Source organism: Caloenas nicobarica, chromosome 3, assembly GCF_036013445.1.
Source record: "Caloenas nicobarica isolate bCalNic1 chromosome 3, bCalNic1.hap1, whole genome shotgun sequence".
Classification (NCBI taxonomy): Eukaryota; Metazoa; Chordata; class Aves; order Columbiformes; family Columbidae; genus Caloenas; species Caloenas nicobarica.
In genome coordinates this window covers 120,648,087-120,670,624 of record NC_088247.1, presented here as the reverse complement: position 1 = coordinate 120,670,624, position 22,538 = coordinate 120,648,087, and the positions used below count along the sequence as shown (strand labels likewise).

General features: G+C 37.2%; 1 protein-coding gene across 5 annotated transcripts in view; it reads right to left on the bottom strand.

Moving 5' to 3' along the window:
• The window catches only part of CCDC88A (coiled-coil domain containing 88A), a 64,907-nt gene that overhangs the window by 25,166 nt on the left and 17,203 nt on the right, over nucleotides 1-22,538 (bottom strand). For all 5 annotated transcript variants that reach the window (XM_065630720.1, XM_065630719.1, XM_065630721.1 and 2 more), the window contains exons 4-17: nucleotides 21,940-22,048; nucleotides 19,660-19,729; nucleotides 15,106-15,164; nucleotides 14,469-14,552; nucleotides 13,780-13,920; nucleotides 12,527-12,696; nucleotides 9,636-9,717; nucleotides 9,024-9,182; nucleotides 7,968-8,114; nucleotides 7,591-7,735; nucleotides 6,642-6,826; nucleotides 5,138-5,275; nucleotides 1,680-2,750; nucleotides 990-1,117 (exon numbers count right to left, since the gene is read on the bottom strand). In XM_065630720.1, coding sequence (XP_065486792.1) covers nucleotides 990-1,117; nucleotides 1,680-2,750; nucleotides 5,138-5,275; nucleotides 6,642-6,826; nucleotides 7,591-7,735; nucleotides 7,968-8,114; nucleotides 9,024-9,182; nucleotides 9,636-9,717; nucleotides 12,527-12,696; nucleotides 13,780-13,920; nucleotides 14,469-14,552; nucleotides 15,106-15,164; nucleotides 19,660-19,729; nucleotides 21,940-22,048 — 2,688 coding nt within the window. The remainder of the gene's footprint in view (nucleotides 1-989; nucleotides 1,118-1,679; nucleotides 2,751-5,137; nucleotides 5,276-6,641; nucleotides 6,827-7,590; nucleotides 7,736-7,967; nucleotides 8,115-9,023; nucleotides 9,183-9,635; nucleotides 9,718-12,526; nucleotides 12,697-13,779; nucleotides 13,921-14,468; nucleotides 14,553-15,105; nucleotides 15,165-19,659; nucleotides 19,730-21,939; nucleotides 22,049-22,538) is intronic.

Genomic DNA, 22,538 nt, shown 5'->3' with positions numbered 1-22,538 from the left:
TGAGCCTAGAAAGGCAGACGAAAGACCCCAGCAGAAAGCAAGAGGTGGTAACAGATTCATCCTACAGGATTCTGGCACCAGTACCCCAGTAACACAGCACTGGCAGCAAGAAAGGGAAACTGGAAAAAAAAGTTGTTTGGTTTTCTTTTGATATGGAAGTCACCAAATCAATCTACATGTTCATGACAAACAGTTGTAGCGGCAACTCATGACAGCAGGTTTTTGGTTTGTTTTGGGGTGGTTTTGTGTTTTTTAAAGAGCACAAATGAATAGCATCGTGAAATAAAGACTGGCCAGCAGCCCACACTAGTCTGCTCTTCTCCTGTCACAAATCTTCCCTAAATCCCTGCGGGCTGAGACAGAACACACCATAGAGCAGAGGAAACAGATGTCAGGAGCAGCTGCTTTCCAAGGGCAGGTGTGGCAGAGCGCGAGACCCAGAACCAAGAGCTGGAGACACCCAACTATCGTATGCTTCCTCGGCAGTGTCAGTGGGAACGCGGCTTCCTCTTGGTGGGGAGAATTAGAACGGAAGAGTTGGAAGGAAAGAGACAGTCTAAGGTAACCATGATGTGAAAGAAACGTAAAACACATTTCTAGCAGTCAATCCATCAAAAAGAACAAAAAAACAACCCAACACCACTCTGGGTCTATTATATTTTGCTGTTCCTGTTCTTGCTGCTAACTAGAACATAAAACATTTTAATTATACACTACCTGCATCTACTGACATACTTCAAGAAATTTCTTAGTAACAAGAAGTGGTAACTCTCATTCACAGACACTGGAATGCAAAAGCACATCAACTACCTTTTAATTTCAAAGAATAGCAAGTTCCATTTGGGGTCTACTAGTGTGCCTTAAAAATCTAAGTATGGACAAAAATGGTGTGTAAAACCGTTTTATGAATAAAACCATTTAATGAACCACTTTATGAACCAAACCCCCCTCATTTCCACACGGTTCCCTGTAGGTCCCGACGTTCTCACCTGTCATCGCTGCTCTGTTCATCGTGCAAGAGACGCTCCTTGTTTAAACCAATTTTTTCAAGTTCGTGAGCAAGTTTTTCTAGATCGTTGTTCATTTGTTGAGTCTTCAATTTTTCATTCACCAAGTCCTTGGCACAGAAAAAAATTATAGTCAGTATAATCATATCAATAAAATAATGTAGTATTAATCCTAGAAGCGCTGGGGCAAGAGTCTTTTATCCCTACATGACCTGAATAACTCAGTGTTAACTCCCCTTTCCTTCCAAGTGTTGTCTCAGCGATATCAGACACTCCATTGTAACTATAATTTGATTGTTCTGTAGTTGTTTACTCTGCCCTTTCTGTAGATCTTCTCTTTCAGACTTGGTCTTGAACATTATGGTAGAGGGGGAACGTTTCAGAACAAATACTAATGTGAAGAACCCGAACAACATTAATTTAATGTTGCTCCATGACAGTCTGTAAGTAACCTTACACAATTACATGTAATATGGTTCTACTATTCTGTTTGATTGTGATTATGTAACTTTTTATTATCTAACACTTTCCCTACTGTAACCATTAAAGATGCTACTAGTATACAGATTAAAGCACAAAAAATACAAAAGACAAGCTTTCTGCAAAAATACAGTTATAATTTCTCTACACTACAAACAGGTGTGAGAGGAATGGTAACTCATTTCTGCTTACCTCTCGTAAAGTGACAAGGGTTTTCTTATCAATGGTAGCTCTTTTCACGAGCTCTTTATTTTCTTTCTCTAGTTCTTTCAGGCGTACACATGACTCTTTATATACAACAATTTCTTTAAATAGAGATTTATTTTCCTTTTCCAGATTACTAATTTTTACATTGTTTTCTTCTAAAGTACTATCTTTAATTTCTGCTTGTTGTCTAAGCCTTTTATTTTCTTTTTCTAGCTGTTTCTTATCTTTTTCCAGTTGAGAAGTCTCTTGTTCTAACAGCTTATTCTCCTTTTCCAATTGCTCCAGGCGCTTACTAGAGATTTTTAACTCTTCCAAGTTCTTTTGCAGAGTCTGATTTTCAGACTCTAAATCCTGTAATTCACTTTCTAATTGCTGAATCTTCTTATTGCTGTTTTCGAGGGCTTTCTGTAGCCTTTGGTTTTCTGTGTCCAGGCCTTGGTAGCTGACTTCCAAGCGTTCCGTTTTCTTAAACGAGGCTTTCATGAGTTCAAGGCTTTTTTTAAGCTGCTCCTTTTCACTCTCCAGTTCCTTGTTTTCTAATTGTAACTGTGCCACTTTAATGCTTGTACACTTCAAGGATTCAATTGTTCTTCTTAATTCCAAGTTTTCTTCATCGAGTTGTGCATTCTCCTTTTCTAAGGATTCTAATTGAAAAGTGAGATTTTTTAGGCTATCCAAAGTTTTTTTGAGTTTTCTGTTTTCCATTTCCAGGTCTGAGTTTTCTTGTTCTAAGGCCTCGATCTTCTCACAAGTAATTTTTAAGGTAGTAATTTTTTTCTGTAATACTTCATTTTCCTTCTCCAGATGATGCAGCTCATTCTCAAGTTCTTCTGCTCTCTCCCCTTTCTCTTTATAGTGTTCCAGTTCTTTCCTGACTTGCTTTTTTTCAAATTCAATCTTATTTAACTTACTGCTGGTCTCTTTAATAGACTCATGAAGGATTTTATTTTCTTTTTCTATTTCTTTCATTCTCGCTTCAGCGCTGATTTGTGAGCGTTGTCGCAGAGAAGCTACCGTTTGATTCAAATGTTCATTTTCTTGTTCTAATAGCTTAACCTAATTTGGGGGGAAAATTGTAAACTTTGGTGAGCGACAAGCCAACAAGTAATTACTTCCACATATAAACTGAAAGCTACTAAGATAATAAGATTACATCATATTTTCCGCTTAAGTTAAAAAATTTATCTTACTCTACTGGTATTTATTAGCAGCATTACAAACAACGTGTATTTACACAGGTGGAAGTCTGACAACAAAATAAGTCAAAGTGAATCTTCAAATAGCTTCCTCTTGGATATTAGTACATAACACAAAAAATAAAACTAATGAAGCACAAACCAAAACAAAGCTGTATCTGTTTCTTAGCTTCATTTCATTTTAATTTGGGTTTACTCAGATTCAGATTCTTTTTCTTAAACTCTGGAATTTCCGGAGATGTGTGTCCATGAAGAACAAAACTGCAGTCAAGTTCTGAACTCAACTTGAGATGGAAACAGGTGTGGGAGCCAGAAAACTGTCTTTATTTCACTTGGAAAAAATAGAAGCGATCTGTGGGATCTGAGAGCACCCTGATCACGTCAGTAACATTTTGTGAAGAAACAAAGTTGCGTTAATTTTTGAGTTAAAAAGAACCCTTGGACATGCTGTTCCAAAACAGCTTCCAAAGAAAATACATCATATTAGAACTGAATTATTTTCTTAGGTAACATATTGCCAGATCTACTGCAAGGATAAAGGCAGCATTTACATCTTTGTTTTTAGTATTTCTTGACTTTTCCAGTTACTCTAAGTCATTTGAAATTATTTGGGTACGTGACAGACAGCAAAATCAGAAAATTGTTTAGATCAATATTTAAGAATACACTAATAATACAGCATAAGGGATGTTTCAACAATCAGCTGTTTCTGAGAAAAGCAAAAGTGCTGGTTGCAACAGAAAACAGATTGAGAAAATTATAGACTGTTCTTTCATATTTAATTCTCAACACAACTATTAATTACAGGATCTACGTGTTTGTTCCCAGCAATGACAAACTGTTCTGAAATGATTAGTAAGATACTAATTAACAGGTGTCTAAAAACGCAACTTTGTAACATTTCCTTGTATAACCTGGAACGTTACTAAACATGCATAATTACTTTCCACGAATTCTGCTTCTATAAACCCAACTTAACAAAAAAATCACAATCAACACCTTCATAATTTTTGATGAAATCAAATGAACCTCGTTCCATCCCCTCCACTAAGTTTCAGTGGAGGATTAGTGAAAGACATGAAAGACGCTGCCAACACATCACAGCTCCTCAGTAGATTATTTTTAAGCAGAAATAGGCCCATTGAAATACTAGTCCTACTCCAACACGTTCAAAACAATGTATGTATCCCTGATGGTTGAACTGGGACTTATAACTTACTCCGGAAAGTTTTAGTCCTTTCTTCTCTAGAGTACACTTCTAATACAACATATAAATAAATTATTGTAGTATAGCATTCTCTTTCTTTCTTTCTCTCTTTCTTTCTCAAGTCTGGAATTTCATTTACTGATTACATTTGGCCTTTAAAAATTTTCAGGATTTTTGAAATACAAAATTCTGTATTCCAAAATACTGTACTTTTAAGTTAAACTAAAAAAAAAATGCCAGTCTCAGCAAGAAGTATCTGTGGAATTTACAAAAGATAACTACAGTTCTACTTCTGAAGGAGCTGATTCCTAAATATGGGATTTCCAGAAGTTTCCATAACTCGTTTCCTAGCGGCTGCCATCCACAGCTCCTGTGGATTGCTCTGCAAAGCCCTTTAGTAGGTGTCAGCACCCCTGAGATACAGATGTTAATGTGTGAGTGCCATTGAGTGCCCTCCCAAATACAGCTCAAGTCTTTTACAAAGCCCCAGATGCCAGTTTCCAGCACACAAAATTAAACTCTGCTATCCACCTACGAGTCACAGCTAGAAAAACATCTGAGTATAAGGGGATATTACAAAGCTGGATGTGACAGTTCCCCTACCCCAGATGCACAAGCCCATGAGCGACACAGGAGGAAGAATCAGCAGCGGGACGGGCAGCTGTAATTCTCATTAATAGCCCGACACGACCTCAAACGCTGCCCAGCTGCCTGGAACCTCTTCTCCTCCGTGGGGAGGTGTCTGGCGTCCCTCCAGAGCTCCCCATTTTCTCTTTTGGCTGAGCTACACCCTCTAAGCAACCACAGCAAACACACAGCCCGTGAAAGCCACAGAAGCATTACAAAACGCTGAAGAGTTCTAAAACTAACAGTAAAGCTTCAGCTAAAAATGAGTCATGTCTCTGAGGGGCTGCAGGTCTTAGAAAAACTATTTTCTGCAGATATGTCCTTTTGGCAAATCTGCTATCCTCACAGTCCCTTTATGCCTGTACAAAAGCACAGGACAATGCAGCATTAAGACTTTTAATTCTGCTACTCACTTGTCTCTCCGAGTTTTCCCGAAGTGCTTCAAGTGTCTTTTCAAGCTGTGCTTTTTCTTTCATCAAATCTTTACTCAAATTTTGACTGTTCTGAAGACTTTGTTTCTCTTGGCTAATTTCATTCTCCAGCTCTTCAAGCTAGGGAAAAAGAAACTGATTTTTTTAAATGTACTTCAAAATGACAATAGCATTACTCTTAGCTGGGTTGAAGGTACACTTACAGAAGCGAATAAAGAAGGTTAAAGGAAAGAATAAAACGGAGTTTTCTATTCTTTATCTGAAGCAATTAATCTCTTCTAGGAATAAATTCACTTCTGCCAGAATTTTCTCCCTGGCTCAGAAAATTTTATCTATAAAGTACTTTTGCATTTAAAAAAGTGGACAGATTTTATTAGGCCCTGGATATTTCCCCAAACATCTTTTTTTTCTCTTAAAATTCCATTTTGTGAGATTTATAGTGCTCATCCAAGTCTCTTTTAACATATAAAGGTTGAAAGTTGTTTGATCCTACTTAACTATTTCAAGAGACACTTATGACGATTCCTTGGGAATTAAATACACAGGTTTGTTTTGTCAAATAGTTCCAGCTCACAATGTGGCCAGACAGTAAAACTGTTTCCAAGTGAAAATAACCAAGTGTGCTCATTTCTAAGACCTGTCCCTTTCTTCATACCCTGCCAGCTGCCTTTCTGCTACTGCACTGAGACTCAAAGCAGGACACAGTTTCTGCGAAAAATACCACATTGGTAAGAAATCAGAAGCAGCGTGCAAGTGTGGAATACAGTAGGGATTTCTTTCCATTTATTTTTTTAATTATCTCTTACTCTTCTCTAAGAATAGTCTCTCTAACATCTGAAATATCTGCTGAAGTAAAAGCTATTTCAGAACCTTTAGACATTTCAACTCCACTGTAATTAGCCCCTGGTTTTTTCCATTTTTTTTTCTGTCTATAAATATCATTAATTACTGTATTTGATATACATAATTTGGAGAGTAGAATCCTGCAGATCAGCATGGATAAATCTGACAACCTCCTCTCATTCACTGGCTCATCAATTCCTTGATGCATCTGCTCTCTTTCTCAGTTATGAATGAGGACACACGACCAAGTTTTCTGCTTAGACTTATCAGTCAGTCTTTGCCTACGTACATACACTTTCCTCTGCTTAATAATTACAAAAGCTAAAATAATGTTCTCAAATATCACAGAACACTTTTGTTACTCGTATCTCTATATGTTAATATTTTTCCCTCATTTGTATACGATCTTTCTGAATAAAATGGTCACATTCTTACATTTATTTAAAAATAGTAACTAAAAAAAGAGAAAACACACTTTGAGGTGGTTTTCTTTTTTACCATAAACTTACAAACACCATAACACCTTAGATCCTAGTAATACTTCACCCAAAATAATAGCAATGCATAAAATTACCCTTTAGAAAGACAACGGCAAGCAACATTAGGCAGCTCACACACAATTCAAACATACACTGACTAATACCTTTTTGCTAAGTCTTTGGTTTTCCTTTTCCATTTTCAGAATTCTTGAACTACTGCCTTCTACCGAACCCACTGCACTTTGCAGTTCTTCCACCGTCTTCAGCAAACTTTGGTTTTCCATTTCCAGCTTCAATAATCTGCTTGATGTCAGTTCATTCACCTCATGACCAAGTGATTTCTGGGGCACTGCAAGAGAAAAACTCCATTTAAAAAAAAAGGGAGTTATTTATTACCTGGAGTTCTTGGACTTTGCGTTTTCAGACTGAGGGGATGCAGAAGCCTTTGCTGGTCCTCTGGTGCCTTGTTGGTGAACAGAGCTTGTGAAGGTTAATGGCCCATCCTGCTTACCCAACAGATAACACCGTAGATGCATAAAAGAAAACTTTCTACTCATCCTACAGTTCCTAATCACAGCTGAGGTTTGTTTTCTGTGACTGAGGACATATCTCTAAATTTCCACAAATCCTTTGTATGGGATCCGGTGTAGGGCCAAGCACACTATTTTGGAAGAATCAAAATTTTACCACAGTTATCTCTGCAATTACTCTGAGAAGCATTAATGAATCTTAACTTCGAGAACAGCAAAGCAAGAAGACTCATGATCTGTGCTATGGAGTATAGAACTTTGAATGGCAACACAACGTAGCTCCAAGGTATTTAAGGGTTTTACATCTCTAAGTGAACAAGAATCACAATAACAGAGACTTTTAATGTAGGATGTATCTCCAAGGATACATGGGACTGAGTGGAGAAAAACAACAAAAAAACCAACCCCAAAAAACCCCAAACACAACAAAAACAAACCAAAAAATAACCCCCAAACTGTCATTTCTCCAGAGGATGAAAGATCCTGCACTTTAGATGTCGGGAGCTGTAATTTCCTAGTGCAGTCCGACCTCTGAGCTTTCAGTGTTTCTGTTTCATTAGTTTGTGAGTATCATCATGTTTACCTTCAGAAAGTTCCGTAGTCCTATTTATCTGTTCAAGTTCCCAGCCGAGGTGCAATGATTCATCCATACTTTGTTTCTGAGCCATTTCTAGAGTCATATTTTCCTCCATGAGTTCCTCAATCTTCTTTCTGTCCATATCACGCTCCTTAAAGATTATTTCACACACAACTTTTTTAAAAACATATGTCTCAACATACAGAAAATATTTCACTATCTAGTATGCCACAGAGAAACACAAAGTTAGTTAGCAAGTGTTAGTAAATCTAGACATCCCTCCTTCTTCTCCCCCACCATTTTCATTGGAAGTTCTTTTATCAAAATTAGAAATGAAATTCAATGCCTTTCAGTTGTCTTTGTCATCCTCAGTTTACACTTACCATCTCCATATCATGTAATTTAGCTTTTAATTGTAGATTCTCTTTTTCTAACTCATGTAGTTTATCAGAACGGGCTCGGGTCCCCTCTAATTGATCTTCCAACATTGTCTTTGTTTCTAGCAACACTTGATTGTCTTCCTTTAACTCCTGCAAGAGTTAAGCAATGAAAAAGCTCACAACAAAAGGTATTTCCTTATTAATATAAACTGATAATCAAACCATGAATACCCCTGTGATTTGTGACCCAGAAAGATGTATTGCATAGGTCCTAAACAGCTTTAATTTATGTAGCTAGAGGATTGTTTTTAATGGCATCTAATGAAAACAACAATGTGTAAAAATGAATAATTGACAATTTTACTCATGCTAGAAAGACAAAACTTTTCAAACTTCAGCATGCAGTCAGCTGCATAATCTGAAAAAAAGATCAGTGAATACAACATACAAATATTTAGCCTTCATACTCCTCCCTACACAAATATTAGTTGTTATTGTTATTATGAAGCAAAACCAACTAATTAACATCGTCTCTATTCGAGCATGACTGAAAAAAATCAGATAGTTTACAAGCTTTGAAACATGTAAACAAATCTTAGGTTTTTTACTAAATGAAATTTCCACTGCATTCAAAGCCTGCACACTAGTATCTTTACCGATTTTTACCATATGTTTTCAGTCTCTCTTATAACAGCAGTAGATATACACAGGTTATGAAGTCATTCATGTCATTCATTCATTTTTAATTAATTTTTAATGAATTTCTCCTTGTGTTTCTCAATACATGGTATATATCCTAAACAGAGGCTCCTACTGATCCTGCTAGCTTAGAGCCCTGGTGAACACTGCTGACTTCAAATGAAACTGGATGCCGCTGGACACAGACACTCTTGCCTAAAAACTGCAATTTATCACAAAAGACTGGCTATCACGTATCCCAGAGCAAGAAGCTGGAACACTGTTTTCACATCTCAATGTTTAAGTCATCAAAATAACTTTGAAAAAGCCACAGCAAACAAAAAATGATGGTTATTCAGTATTTTTTTTTCCTTTATATACCTCCACTCTAGCTTTGTAGAACTCAATATCATGCAGCCTCTCTTTATACCGGCTGACTTCACTTTCCAGCTTGTCAACTCGAATTGCCTTCTCACGAAGAGCATCTAATTCATCTCTATACACTCTGGCAGAGCGGGCATCTGAGAGTAAATTCATATTCTAGAAAAGAAGGAAATTCAGAAATTAAAGGCAAGAATACTGGACAGTACATGCTGGAGGATAACAGAGCTGCTTCATTATTTAAAAGCATTATTTTAATGCAGAAGTCAATTCTAACAAAGGTAAAGAAAAAAAATATATTTTAGAGGGTCAGTGCGGATGATGTATTTCCAAGAAAACTGCACTGACCTTTTGCAAGGAGAGGTATGTACACATTTTTAAATTTCAGAACAGCATATTTATTTTACAGGTAATATACTCAAATATCTCCAATAATTGTATACACTCATATCCTAATAATGAATGAATCGGAAGTTTTCCCTCATTATCAACATACAGACCCAAAGTATAAAGACAACCAGATGAAATCTGAGTGAATTGTGTTTGAGGAATTGTTGGTGGCAACTTTTTTTCCCTCACTTTTTGCAAACACTGGATCTCCAGATCCCATACCTCTTGCTGAAGTCTCTTCAGCTCAGCTTCCATCTGCTCAAGTTCTTGTTTACAGTCAAGCAACTGCTCAGTCTTTTCCTCCCTTAAAAGAGAGAACACAAAGCAGTTAAATATGACTGCAAAACTTGATAGTTAGATAGACTGGAGAACAAAACACTGAAATTCATGAGACGTCCCTTATTTGATCCAGAATTTCATGGATATCCCAGTGTAAAACTTAGGTATGCCATTATGTTTAGGTTTTACACTACATCTAATCTTTTTAATTTGGTCAGATTTTTCATAGTCTTTTAAATTGTTGTTCACTACGATTTCTTACTTACGAGGGGCAGAAAACATGAGGGTGCAATAAGGGACCTTTTTGTGATAAGAGAGATTTTTTTGGAAAAAAAAAAAGAGACAATGCACATAAATATATACCAGGAGATTCACATCTGCAGGTAAACTTAAAATAATTTCAAAATATACATTCAAAAGGTCCAAGTATTTTCCAGGAGAACCAGACAACGACCACCAATGGATCCTGGCACAGATCGGGTAAAGCCACTTTTAAAAGCCCTTTGATACTTCCGTAATTTTTCTTTCTCTTACAGAGAAGAATCAAGGTTTACTCATTAAAAGAAGATATCACTTAATATCTTCAATTTGATGAAGCGTATAATGAATCTTAGTTTTATGGAAACAATGTAGTGTCTACTTTAGTATATTCAGAATTTTGTAATAAAGACTATTTGACATAGAATACTACAACTTTTACAGGTGCCATTCTTAACTTCCCACTAACACTCTTCTCAATGCTCAAAAATGAGTTTGTTAAACAATGAGTAAGTGCAAGGGAAATATTTAATTCACTCAAAGACACAAAATACCTAATGTTCAAAATACAACTGCACATTATTGGCTGTTCAAAAAATCTGCCATATTGTATAACTTTAAAAAAATATATTGCATATTCAAACATGTTACTATATTATTTAATATTTTGGAATACAAGTATGAAACAAAACAGAAGTAGAAAAGGGGGAGATAAGAGAATATAATGGACTGAAGTGCATAATACAAACTAAAAGTAATCATACTAACAAAATATATCCATTTTAAACAAAACTAGAACAGTGTTTTGGTTTTTTTTTTTAAAAGAGCCAATCTCACAACGAATGCCCTTTTTTGCAGCCATGCATTGTTTCAGAAAGGTCACGGACAGCCTACAAGCGTCCAGGGATTCATCTGTGTGTGTAACACCAGCGTCCACAGCAGATAGCAAAGCGTTCCCTCTGCAGACCGGTTCACAGACCACACAAATGGATCCTGCATCAGATCAGGTCACTGCAACATTCATATGCCTGGATTATTGTTCTACATAGAAACACTAAGGACTTCATACAGCAAATCAGGTGTGCCATTTCCAATTCTGGAGTTTCTATATTACAAGCGTCAAATTGTTGTTTTGCATCCAAGTGAAAAATAATCTTTGCGGACCTTTTGTATGAAATTATCTTAGCCACAGTGCCTATTAAACCAGATACGAATGTTCATTGCCAAAATCAGGTTATAAATAAATTTTAAGCTGAATATTTTCAACTCTGGAATGAATCTAATTTTAAGTTTATCAAATACATGCAGCATTTACTACCAAATGCTACAGACAAAAGTTAATTTATTGAAGTCTAATATTTTAAATATACGGCTACACATAAAGGAAAATTCTTTATGAATTGAATTCAAATAGAGTGCAAAATGTGAAATGTTCCGAGCCATCACTGTTGCCCTAATTGCATGCTTCAGCTACAGACTGGAGAGGATTGTACTAAATTATACAGAACATACCAGTGTTCACTGTTTAGGCTATCTATTAACTGTCAATCAAACTAATAACAGCAATTTTTTCACTAATTTTCTTGGTGCAGCTGTTTATAGAATATCCTGGGCGGGCTCATTTCAGCAGACACATAATAATACAGACACCAGAAAAAAAGAGCCATAGCTTTTTGTCCTCTACTCTTCACGAAGCCCAAGACGCTGTGGGGGAAGGGGATCCTCTGAGTAAATCAACCAGACGCTTAATCCAGCCAGAGATGATCTGATCAACAGACTCTGCTACGAGTAGACCAGCGAGGGCAGCGTAAGTCACAATTAGCAGCTCAACTTTTAATCTAATTTTACTTGTCTCCTCTCTCCACGAGATATGCTGGATTAAAATATATTTATGCCGTTTCTAAACTACAGGCAAGTTACTATACGTACTGAATCTCTCCAGACGAACCATTTGTATTTTAAGTTCAAACTGCACGCACTTTGCTCTGCTAAAACAACATTAAACATTGCTATAGGGAGAAACAGATTCTCCATTGGCCTATTACTGGTTTTCTCTTTAAATAACTCTTCATTACCGCTCAGATTTGTTCCTCGACTATGAAGACAAAGTACCTACTGGTACTTACTAAATCAGTTTCCTTCATAAAACAGAAGGGATAAAACCAGTTTTCATTAGATATGAAAAACAAAGAAACAAAGATATTCGCTGTGATTTTTCACAGTATTTGGACGAGGTTAAGTGAAAATACTTTGTAAACCATGAAGGAACCACAGATGACTATTTCTTCCTCTATTTCCAACAAGAAACAGGTAACGTAATCGTGCTGCTGCTGAGGAATCACTACAGCACTATCTCCTTTTCAAAAGGGCGTTTTTGCCACTAATCCTTGAATGGTCAGGACACGGCTCTTAATTCCAGTCCCCACCTGCCTGTCCCATGCGCCTGCTCTGTGTGGCACCCCAAATTACCTCAAATATAATGCTGATCTCTCAGAAACGTATATGAATACGGATAGATTAAAACTATAGTCAGATACTCCTGAATTAGCTGCAGCTCTGCAGCCCGGGGTACTCACAGCTCCTGCCGGAGCCGCCGGATCTTGGCCTTGGCATCCGCCAGCTCCACCGAGAGGTGCTGCCGGCTCTCCGTGCGCTTCATACCCGGAGAGCCGCACGGAGATTGTGCTGCCGACGCGTGAGGTAGGAAACGGAGACAGTCCCGCTCTTCCGAGAGCTCTATGATAGTCTAAGAAATTGAAAAACATATAGAGAGAGGCAGAAAAGTACATCATTCCATTCAGAGAGCCATTTACATGTCAGAAACAAATATCATTTACTGCCTTAATAAATCAAAAACTGAAATGAAGCACGAATAATGGAAAAGTTTTGCCATATAAGTTAGAAGCCCTACATACACCTCTATACCTAAAGCAAATAGCCACAACTATTTTACACTACCGTTTGGCTATTCTTAAAAGTCTAAATTTAAGTAGTTTCAGTCCACAAAATTATCAGTGCTTTGAATGGACTGGGTAATTAAATTGCACAATTCCTTGAACATGAGGATAAATGTAAATCTCTGAAGAAACTGGTGTTCTTCAGTGAGCAGTGGCATCCTTGCCAACTGAATAAAGCATCAGACCTACATGAATATTCCTATTTTGTCATGTAAATAAAGGTGTTATTCTAATACGAAGATCTCTTGTATTTTAAAGTGACTTTTCCTTTGCATTGCAAAAAAGCATTACCACATATCCTCTGCCCTCGCAGTTAAGTTTCTATTTTATTCTTATCAAGGCTGTGAGCTGGAAAGACAGTTGCTAACTGTCCATGGAATACTTGGAATAATTGCAACATTAACACATCCCCACTCTACTGAGGGGCAAATCTGGGACCACCACGTTGATTCATAGCTTGCAATTTTAATTAACTGTATTTCCGTCTCTTGATTCTCACACAGTACAATGATTGTGCCTCACGACAAGCTTGTAAAACCTCTCTCCCAGTATGGATTCTGCTCCAGTTCACTCAAAGCTGTACAGCAGGATACAGGAATATAACACGCATCTTTCAGTGACTGGCTCGCAAACTGATGGGTCACTGATTCCTGGAAACTTCAGCTGATACAGCTTTGGATTTTCTTCGTATCAACTACAGATGAATGTTGTTTAAAGTTGTTTGAGACTCTGGTTACTACTTTTGGGCACTAAGAAGTCCCTCCTTAAATATGCTAACAGAGCATACATTAACCTACTAGCTCTAAAAATGAACTGTATCATTTTCAAAAATTACTTCTTACATTTCTCTTAGCAACAAGCCACATCCATACCTCTGAGTGCTCATCTCTTTCATCTATAAGTCTTTTTAAATGCAATGCCATATTTTTCAAGAGAGGTTCAACATATTCTTGTGTCAATACAATGACATCCATCCACTGCAGATCAAACACATTTTCCTGATTATGAGTTACCTATGGAATGAAATGGAAGAAAAAAAACCATCCGCTTTAAATTATAAGAGTAGAAAGGAAGCATGAGAAAATAAATCTGAAACCCTACAGGTTAAATTCTCAAGACAAGTTATGAAAAAACACATAAAATAGAATAAATTGTATGTTATGGAATAGTTTCTTATCTACCTGAAAGTAGGACCTTGTACTTCTGGCAAAATAAAAAGCAAAAGGTAACTTTGACATAATATACATTATGTATCAAATACATGGGATTTGAAATATATTTTATAAATTAATTTGCATATGAAAACGTCACTAAGTTTGCTGTAATTCTAAGACATTCTTGGAGCAACATACTTGCCCCCCCGTACTGTTTCAACAATGTAACCCGAAAGAGCTTGATCATGAAATCTTTTTGTGAATCAAGTTAAAAAAATAAAGGCATTTTTTTCTTACTAAGAACGATAGATACACAAATCATGTATTTGGTTTACTTGCTTTTGAACAAATACAATTCATCTTCTTACAATGCAATATTCCACTGCCAAAAAAAATGCCCTATATACCTCTTGAATATGGGCTGCAACAGCTGCTCTTGTATCGAAATCCAGACCTTGGATTCTTTCAATAAATTCTTCTTTTTTCTGACACTAAAAATAAAGATATCTATTTTATATACATATGTATATAAAAATTGCAAGTATTTCCATCCTTCCTTTGTATTTTTAAGAGCTAAGAAGGATAAATCTGAAATTACAATGATCATATTGCGAAATTATTATCCATAATTGTGTTGACCAATAAACACTTGGTTTATGCCATGTTACAGTAATTATAACTTCCAACACCAATAAAATGACCAAGATAAAATAGCTACTGAAAAGGAGGAAGATAAGATGATAATTCTTCAGTACTTTATCATTTTCTTCCTTTCATTACACCATCAGGTGAATTAACAATATTACAGTCTATAAAGTATTAGAAATCCTACATACACAGTTTGCTATATTCATACAATAAAATGTAAGAGGTGTAAAATTGCAGCCATTTTAACTGTCAGAATATCCAGATTTTCAAGGAATGCAATAGTACCACAAGAGGAAGGAAGGTCAAAGTCATATACCACCTCTGCTATTAAAATAGTAAGAAAAGAGATTGGTAGCATTTAAACCTTTTCATACACATAACTTATATTAAACCTACCTGAACCGCACAACCAAGTAAAAGCAGGAGGAGTTTTTTTATTTCTTCAGTACCTGGCTCTAAGAAGAAAACAAGAACATAATAATGGTAGGCGTAAAATGGTAATTTGAGTTTCTTCCCCTACCCCACAGAAAACAGCAGGTTTTCTCATTACTTTCATGTAATTTATCTTAACTTAGTCTAGAAAACAAAAGATGAAGAAAAGCCCATCTTCCCAGCTTTCAACTTAGTCCTTTTAACTGCCAACTTTCATCGTTAACATATAGTTTAATATCGATAATAGTTTCTATTGAAAAAAATACCATTTCAGCCCCTCGTAAAGCAAAACTTATGAGTGACGTTTTCAAAAGAGCTTTGGGGACCTACAATCAAGTTTTCAAGTGTAATCTCAAGTATCTCAAGATATTTACAACAATGCTTAAATTATTTGCCACCTCCAAGCTGTAAGTTCTAGGTGACAAGTTCCTTTAAATTATTTCATAAAGCAAGATTAGATATTCATCTGCACATCTAAAAACCAAAATGTATATCCAAATCTGGCCCTAGGCCTCTTAATCTCCTAAAGAAGCTTAAGTTAAAGAACTCTGTTTACAGATTAATAAAGATGTTTCTTTCTTTTTACATTCAAAATGTCCTCATACTGCTACTAAATATATGCTACATCTAGAATATAAATGCCAGAAGCAAACACTTTCGGGATGGCAAAATAGCTTATGTTAGTTGGAATGAAACTCTAAATGGTCATGTATAATTTTGCTTTACTGCAACAGAAAACACTATCCACCGAGCTATCTAGGAATAAAAGGGTCCTAATAGCATCCTTTCTGCAATATACTCTGGATTTCAGCCAATAGTTTATTTCATTGTTAGCGAACCAGACAAAAGCTATGCTGTCAAAAAAAATAACGCTGGCGCTGGCAAGAAATCTGACCTTTATTCTGCAAACCTGTGCTCTGCAATACAGCTGGTGGCACTACTGCCATCACCAACAGATTGTCTCGGCCCAAACAGCCACCACCACGGCGTGGCCAGCAGGTGCTCAGGTAGGCGCAGGCCTTCCTGAGCCTGGCCTAACTTACTCAGGGCCCTTTTTTGTAAACGACCAGCTAATCACAGACAACCTCCAATGATCACGAGATGATTACAAGCATCTAAAAGAAAATTCACCCGGAACCTTCCTTCTGAAATGACAGTTTGCACCTACGTTGGGCAAGCCAGTCTATTTTGGATGAAACCTCAGGTAAGAAAGATGTAACCAGTCACTTACAGGCACCTGAAAATTGTCCTTTGATTTGATTTGATCCACTACAGTATTTTGTAAGTGAGGCAAATGCAAAATCCTTCTCAAAAAGCTGCAGATGTGAGATAATCTTGATCAAAAGAGGAAATCAAAAAGAAATCAGGAAAAAACCTGAAAGGATACATAATTCTTACTGATTTTGACTAACTTTCAGCAGAGTCAAGCCTTCCCCATGGCTTTAGGAGGTCTCTGTACATCAGAATATTAAGTAAAGAGCCTTTTTTTAACATTGATTCAATCTGCTGCTTTTAGACGGAGATATGTATAATCCCAACGAACATGTAATGTTTCAATTTTTCAAAAGAGGTTTGTCGGGTAGATCCATTGCGGAGAACATGAACTCAAACGGGAGATTTTTAAGCATTTATACAGATTTGTACCTCAAAGACTCGAGCTGCGAAGTCTTTTACATAGAAACATAAACCGCCAATGAACATGTTTCACCACAAGCAGCTACTTCAGCTGCAGAAGAGGAATTCCACCTGGCTGCCTGTCTTAATCAATAAAGGTTAACCAAAATATTTTAACTTCAGGAATCCATCCCAATATCACATATCCTACATTCATTTATCCCAATTAATTCATCGTACTTTTTTTTTTTATTTTAAAGCAAGCCCTGAACTCCTCTTGGGATACTCATTTGCACACTGCTTCAGCATCTCCTGACTGGCTCTTAAAAGCCAATCTGAATATTGTGTCCGTGTCTCTCCCCCACATTCCCTGAAGGAACATGGCAAAATCCTGCAGTTTCCCATTGCGACCAACCAGCTTGTACGTTTTTCTTCCTTTTTCTGCATCACCCACACAGAAACAGATCATTCTCTTCCATACCCCCCCCAACCTGCTGCTTGAGCTTTGTCCCTACCCTAACCCATCCTCTGATCTTCCCTGCACTCCCCCTTATCCCTGCCTGTCAGATCTCTGTAGCCTCCACCCTCAGAAATATGAGCTGGTTTTAATCTTTCCTCTTCCTCGTTAAAGAATATGTGCCTCATCATTATCTCCTTTTTCCTTTTCCCCTGTAATTTAACTCAACATTTACAATCACAGCCTGTAGCTCTTCTCCTCCAGCTTTCTCCTCCAACTGGCTTCCTGCCAATTAGCTCCACTGAAACGTTTCTTGATAAAGTCTGATGACCTCTTTTTTACCAAAGCTCCAATCCAGCGTTCTATCTGCATTTTCCTTGATTAGCCAACTGCCTCTGATACAGTCAAACACGGTTCTCTTCCTGAGATCTTATCTGCCCTTGCCTTCTGTGATTTGTTGTCTTCTGGTGTTTCTCTACTGAGTTCCTTAAGCACAAAGTAATGCATAGGGGAAAAACTGGGAGACATTCCTGTGAAAAAAAACACAGCTGCAGCCTAAGCTTTAGTGGACCGAATCCTAATCACTTGATCAGAAAATCAACTTTTACTATGGGGGCTTGTCTTGGCGCAATCAGACTCGCATAGCAAGTCTCTTTAAAAGTCACCAAGGTTTGATTTCACCACACTTGCCCACCAAAGAAAAAAAAAAATCCCGATAGGGATGAGTTCCTCTTCAAGTCGACACAGCAAGAGCAGTCTTAACTTTCCAAGAGGAAAGGTTCTGGATGGAACCCACAAGAACAGGTCTGTCTTCTGATTCAGATCAAACTCCATGATGAACTCAAGCAGGAATCTGAAACGTCTTCAAGAATATTGTCGCACGTAACAATTTTTTTTAATATGGGCTATGGTACAGTAAGGTCTGTATTTTCTCACAAATCCAATAACATCCCCAGAGGAGAACAACGCAAACACCACCAGAGGTTCCGCTTGCCAAACCACAAAAGCTCCACAGACTTAGCCGAGGTCCCGGAACAGGAAGCAGCTTTCTTATTGACGACTAAAACATAGGGGTTTGTGTATACAACTCAATACTAAATTATCTTGGTGGGTTTCTCTAGTGCATTTGAAATAACATTTCATCTTACACTACACAATATTGTTAAGATATATTTTGTCTCAGTATCTTGAAGAGAATTTAAAAAAAAAGTCACCACACAAGTACTACAACCTGTTTGGTTTTTTTAAATCTGTTTTTCCTCTAAATCTGGTCTCTAGGCAAATCCATGGAACATTTCAAAAACCTTAAGAAAGTCTGGAATCAAAATATAAAAGCACAATGGATTCTATTCTTTTGGAAAAGAGACCACATTCACACTTTTTGGTGCATATGATAGATTACAGCATCTGCACATACAAAAACTTAAAAGGCTGTGACCTCAGAAGCAAAAGCAGCAATATTCAAAAGCAGAAAATAAAAATTAAAAAAAAATTCAAAATACCTACATAAATGAGATATACGCAGATGGGACATGGCAAGTATCAACGTTATGAACCCTGGAATTGAAAAGTGAGGTAACACAGATGGTTCTTCTTGCGCATGAGAAAAATCTCATCTCACATACACGGAAGCATGGCATAGAAGACATCTTAAATAAATGAAAAAAGCCAGGGGAAGCTACACAGCCTGTTAGAGGAGTTCCTAACCTCTCTGCTGAGGTGCTAGAACATCAGAAGGAGAACACCCGGGGCACATTAGACCCAAGTTAATAAATTCTGCCCAGTCCACAGTGGCTCCATGCAGGCCAGGTGTGGCTGCTCCCTGCTTCTGGAATTGAGAGCATGGTGCAGAGATTCCCAAGCGGCTGTGGATACTCAGCTGGGTCCACACGGGCTAATTTTCTTGGTCTGAAAATTGCAACTCTCAGAGCTGGAAGCAGAGAAGGTGGGAGCATGGAGAAGACAGTATCAGTTCGCGGAGAAAGCACGAAGGTAATTGCAATATTTTTCAGGTAATGATGCAAGAGAAGCAGGAAAGTTTGGGGAAGAAAAACACGGATTAGGAGTTGGATCAAGTGAGGTGCACTGAACTGCCAATTTTCTCAGGGGTGGCTTAGGTAGAGAAAGTTGAAAGCACAGTAGCTGGGAATACAGGAAACATATTTTATTGTATCAGTGTCTCACTGGTTGCTGGGAAATGTGCTTCGTTTCAGCATAAAGCCCAATGACAGCCAGTGCTGAGGTTGACAGAACACATTTTTGTGAAGTGTGGACCTTTGGTGCGAACAAAGAAAATGTTACTCATCATTATTAAACCACTTACTTGCTGGAAGCATTTACACAATCTTCTGTTGAAAGGCTCAATCCTATATGAATTATATTTCCAGTGAAATACTACAAACTATTACACCAATGTAGATTTTCATCTTAGTTAAAAATAAACTTACCAGAAAAAGGATTTTTGCCGATTATTAATACATTTGGCAAAGACATCATGATCAGCTGCTGCAAATTCTCCTATAAAAGTTAATTAAAATGTTATTTAAACCATATGGATTGAACGAAAGCAAACATCAAATACTAACCATCACTATAAAGAAATTAGTGTCACATTAGCAGCTTAAAAATTGTCAGGTCTTAATATATACATGTTCAATACTTAATTATTTGGACACTAATCTTACAAGTATGAATTACTTCTACCAAAGCCTTGTTTTATTGGTTTGCAAGATCATGTCACCATAGTAAAATCCTCTCGTGGCAATGGATCTTAAGCCAAGTAGATCCTGTGGCTCAGAATGCAGCAAAACTCCGTTAAATTATGAGTGTTCATGTTTTTCTGACTAGCTTATTGAGAGATGTTTATTTTATTTGCTCTAAGTTGCATTTATACCACAAAAGATCAATTTCCTCTAGTTCACGTCCATAGTCTCTGGTGGCCTTGCCAAAACGTGGATGTGAAAATTACAGGGTTTTTTGCCATAGTTATGCTGGTACAATCCTGAATACAAAGGTACAAAAACCTATTTGCATGACGAGGCGGAGCTGGAGTTGGTCAGTCCCCCAGCCTCAAGCAGCAGCTTTGTCTGTCCGTCCATCCTATAGATGGTATCAATGGACAGTTCTGTCGGGCAGTGAGGGCTGTAATCAGGTCAAATCCCCAGTCTAGACAGAGCCTAATTCTGCAGAGCAGAATCATCTCCCTCCTTTCCCAGATGTTATACCCAGCAGATGCCATCCTGCAGGCAGCTTTGGAGTCCGGCTTTTTGTTTCTCCTCAGTGTTGGATTCATTAATACAGAAAATGTTCACACTCTAAAGCAACGTATTCCAGAACCATCACCGCTTTACGTCCCAAAGGTGCACATGTCGTATTGTAAGCTAAGAACTTAACATAAGTTAACTAATATTATGTCAAATTCGAAAAATGACAATATTACTTGAAAAACACCTGTGGAAATTCTTAGCTATAGCTATGCTTGAAAGTTCCCACCAGCTAATATGGGACATAAAAAAATAAATATATTGAACTGATTGATAATAGATTGAAAAATAGGTACTCTCATTGCACATGCCAAAGACAAATTATAAGGAGGTAGAAAATACCTTTGACCTATGCAAATATAATGAACGTCAAGCAACCGTAACTCTTGTACTTCTAAGATATTGACAAAGTTAATTTTCAAATGGAATTTTTTTTAAAAAAATGAAGTGTACCACAGGAATTTTTAAATGAATAAAGAACAGATAAAATATAAATAATTCGATGAGTATATACAGCTACTACAAAAGACAATCACATTAAAAATCAGGGGCTTGGTGGGTTTGATTTTTTTTTTTTTTTTAATAATAGTTCAAATAATTCCATGATGTTATTATAAAGCTTTTCTTACTGTGAAGCAGAGTACAAGCAGGGGTAACCAAGAAATGTGTCCTCTACAGATTAGTGACATTATCATCTTTTTTCTTACAACACCTCCACCTTTTCAGAGCTGTCTACCACCTTTTCTGTCAGACGGTGTTAACTTCATGAGCAAGCTTGGTGTAACTGCTCTCAGTTTGTGTTGACTTTTGAAACGACTGCTGCTATTAAAAATGTGAAACTGGAACCTGTATGTCTCGAAATTCACATCTTTCCTTTAACTGTTGTTTAACCTGCAAAAATAAACTAAGCCTATTTACAAAATTCTGCCTTGCTCATACAAACTTTGAGTTCATCAGCATTTATTTTATTAAAGACTCACACATCATGTGCCAAACGAGGCTGACAGAGCACCCATGGGAGTGACGGAATCTCACCGGTTTAAATTTCCCAAGCCCAGCAGAACTTGTAGGGGGCTCAGTTCTCCTGAATCACCTGCTGCGAACAATCCCACTCCTGTGCTGCCAGGAAACGTGGGGGCTCAAAGGCTGCTTTGGGACCTAGGAAGAGTTTTCTCTCATGGGCTCAAAACTTGCCTCAGTTCAGAAAATAAAAACCGATACTGCTTAATGTACTGTAAGAGCAAAGATGCAGAATATCTACTATATAAACATATCATCATTCACATACACTTCTAGACTACTACACCTGTGAATTGAATGTGATAAAATATGTTACTGGATTTATAAACAACCATCCATACACTATCTCAAAATACAAATCTTATTACTGTTACCCTTCGAGGCATAACTATAAAAGAATACTTTGAAACAATTCTAGGCAAAACATAAGAAACAACTACTGACCTGATAGTAAGTTTTTATTTGTTTCACCAAAATAGACAAATTTTGAATCCTTAACGATGCATCATTGTTTACTTTTTTGTTTATCCTCTGATTAGCAGATTTTGGATTACTGAAAAAAAAATAATAAATTAAACACATTGAACATTAATCTTTAAAGCTTTCTGTATAACAAATGATACAGTTAATGTGCCAGCACAACAACCTCTTGTCTTGGTTATCACGCCTTTTTTCTCCCTCCACAAGCAAATAAGTAGTTGTGGAAGTGACTGCCAAAGGCAGAAATAAATAACTTGAAACATCTGTCTGTGACGCAGCCAGCCAGATTTGCACCCTTTTTGCCTATTAACACAGTATGTAACAGGGAGCACCCATCGCAATTACTGGAGAATCAATATAACGAGCAAGTTTTTGCAGCTCCGCGTTTCCCCCCAGCAGCCCCATCCCTGACAGAATACAGAAAGCAGAGCACAGCTATAACCTAAATATTCCAGCACACACTGAGACATCAGGAACCCTTCTCACTGATGCAGATCGTTACAAATAGCAGAATTCAGAGTGGCTACATTAACCAGCGTCTATACACTGAAAAACTATATGAT